The 1,738-nt window shown below is 35.8% G+C and overlaps 1 protein-coding gene across 1 annotated transcript; it reads left to right on the top strand.

Annotated features, from left to right (window-relative positions):
- The first annotated feature begins 527 nt into the window (after nt 1-527).
- Nucleotides 528-1,468, top strand: LOC101985299 (olfactory receptor 1537-like). Its single transcript, XM_026779085.1, is given in 2 exon segments — nt 528-1,407; nt 1,410-1,468. Coding segments are annotated over 2 exon segments (939 nt in total).
- Nucleotides 1,469-1,738: the final 270 nt, after the last annotated feature.

Below are 1,738 nucleotides of genomic sequence, written 5' to 3'. Positions count from 1 at the left end.
TTTCCTCACTGATACACTCTCTAATCCTCAGTTTATGGAATTGATTTGAAATAAGAAAAATTATCAAGGTTTAAATGTTGTGATAATACTTTATATGAAAGCTATTCTTAATTTTTAAAGGATAATATGAAAATTAATAATAAATGATAAATATCTAAATCATCCATTAATGTAATTATATAGAGAGCAAATGTATTTTAAGGCAGAAATAATTGATATGTGGACATTATGTACATGGAAAAGCACACTGATGTCTCTCTGACAACTTTACTCTCTCTATACACACATATTTGTATGTATGTATGCACATGCGAACACACACAAATATATGTGTATGTATGTATAATTTGGAACATTATTACTTTGTGATGCCTTGCCTCTCCAACAACTAGCTCTGTTGAACAGACTTGCCTTGAACTCACAGATGTTTGCCTGCTTCTGCCTCCCTAGTGCTGGGATTAATAACCTGAAATACCAACACCTGGCTCAAGTAATTCTTTTACTCCTTCAGCATCTGAATGAAGAACATGGCAGTAGGAAATCATTGCACAGTGACTGAGTTCTTCTTGGTTGGGCTCTCAGAGAAACCAGAATTTCAGATGCCCCTCTTCCTCCTCTTCACGGGAATTTATGTGGTCACTGTAGCAGGGAATCTGGGCATGATTACACTAATTGTGCTCAGTTCCCACCTGCACAACCCCATGTACTATTTCCTCAGCAGCCTGTCCTTCATTGACTTCTGTCAGTCCACTGTTGTTACTCCTAAAATGCTGGTGAGCTTTGTGGAAGAGAAAAACCTCATCTCCTACCATGGATGCTTGACTCAGCTCTATTTCTTTATGATTTTTGGCTTCGCAGAGTGTTATACATTAGCTGCAATGGCATATGACCGCTATGTGGCCATTTGCAGCCCCTTGCTTTACAGTGTAACCATGTCCTATAAGATCTACAGTTCCCTGATTTCAGGAGTGTATATTTTTGGTGTGCTCACTGCATCAGTTCTCACAGGCTTTCTGATAAGGATTAGGTTCTGCAAAACAGATATGATCAATCACTATTTTTGTGATCTTCTTCCCCTCTTGAAGCTTGCATGCTCTAATACTTTTATCATTGAACTGTTGATTCTAATTTTTGGTACATTTAACATTTGTGTCCCAATTTTCACAATTATTACTTCCTACATCTCCATTATTGCCAACATCCTCAGGATTAAATCCAAAGAAGGCAGGTCCAAAGCCTTCAGCACCTGCAGTTCCCACATCTCTGCTGTTGCTGTCTTCTTTGGTTCTGCTGCATTCATGTACTTACAGCCATCATCAGTGAATTCCATGGACCAAGGGAAAGTGTCATCTGTGTTTTATACTACTGTTGTTCCCATGCTGAACCCATTGATCTACAGCCTGAGGAATAAGGATGTCAATGTTGCCTTGAAGAAAATACTTCAAAGAAAAAAATTCATGTTTCATAAGTAATGTGAGGATAATTTATTAGAGAAAAGTTATCCACAAATACTTAGTTTGAATTGATATGAGTTATTTTATTCTAGTTTCAAGAATTATTATTCATTTGCTAGGATACCTTGATAATTTTTATAAATATAAATTTATAATTGAATTTTCTATGCTCATCTTATCTCTCTTGTTTCATAAAATAATGTAAATCAATAGTAAGGATGACATCTATTCATATGCCCATAATGTTTAGTCCATCATGCTATATAGATTTATTTGTTTTTGAT

Source organism: Microtus ochrogaster, chromosome 5 (genome assembly GCF_000317375.1).
Source record: "Microtus ochrogaster isolate Prairie Vole_2 chromosome 5, MicOch1.0, whole genome shotgun sequence".
Taxonomy (NCBI): Eukaryota; Metazoa; Chordata; class Mammalia; order Rodentia; family Cricetidae; genus Microtus; species Microtus ochrogaster.
The sequence above is the reverse complement of the archived record's forward strand: the minus strand, read 5'-3'. Positions and strand labels throughout refer to the sequence as shown.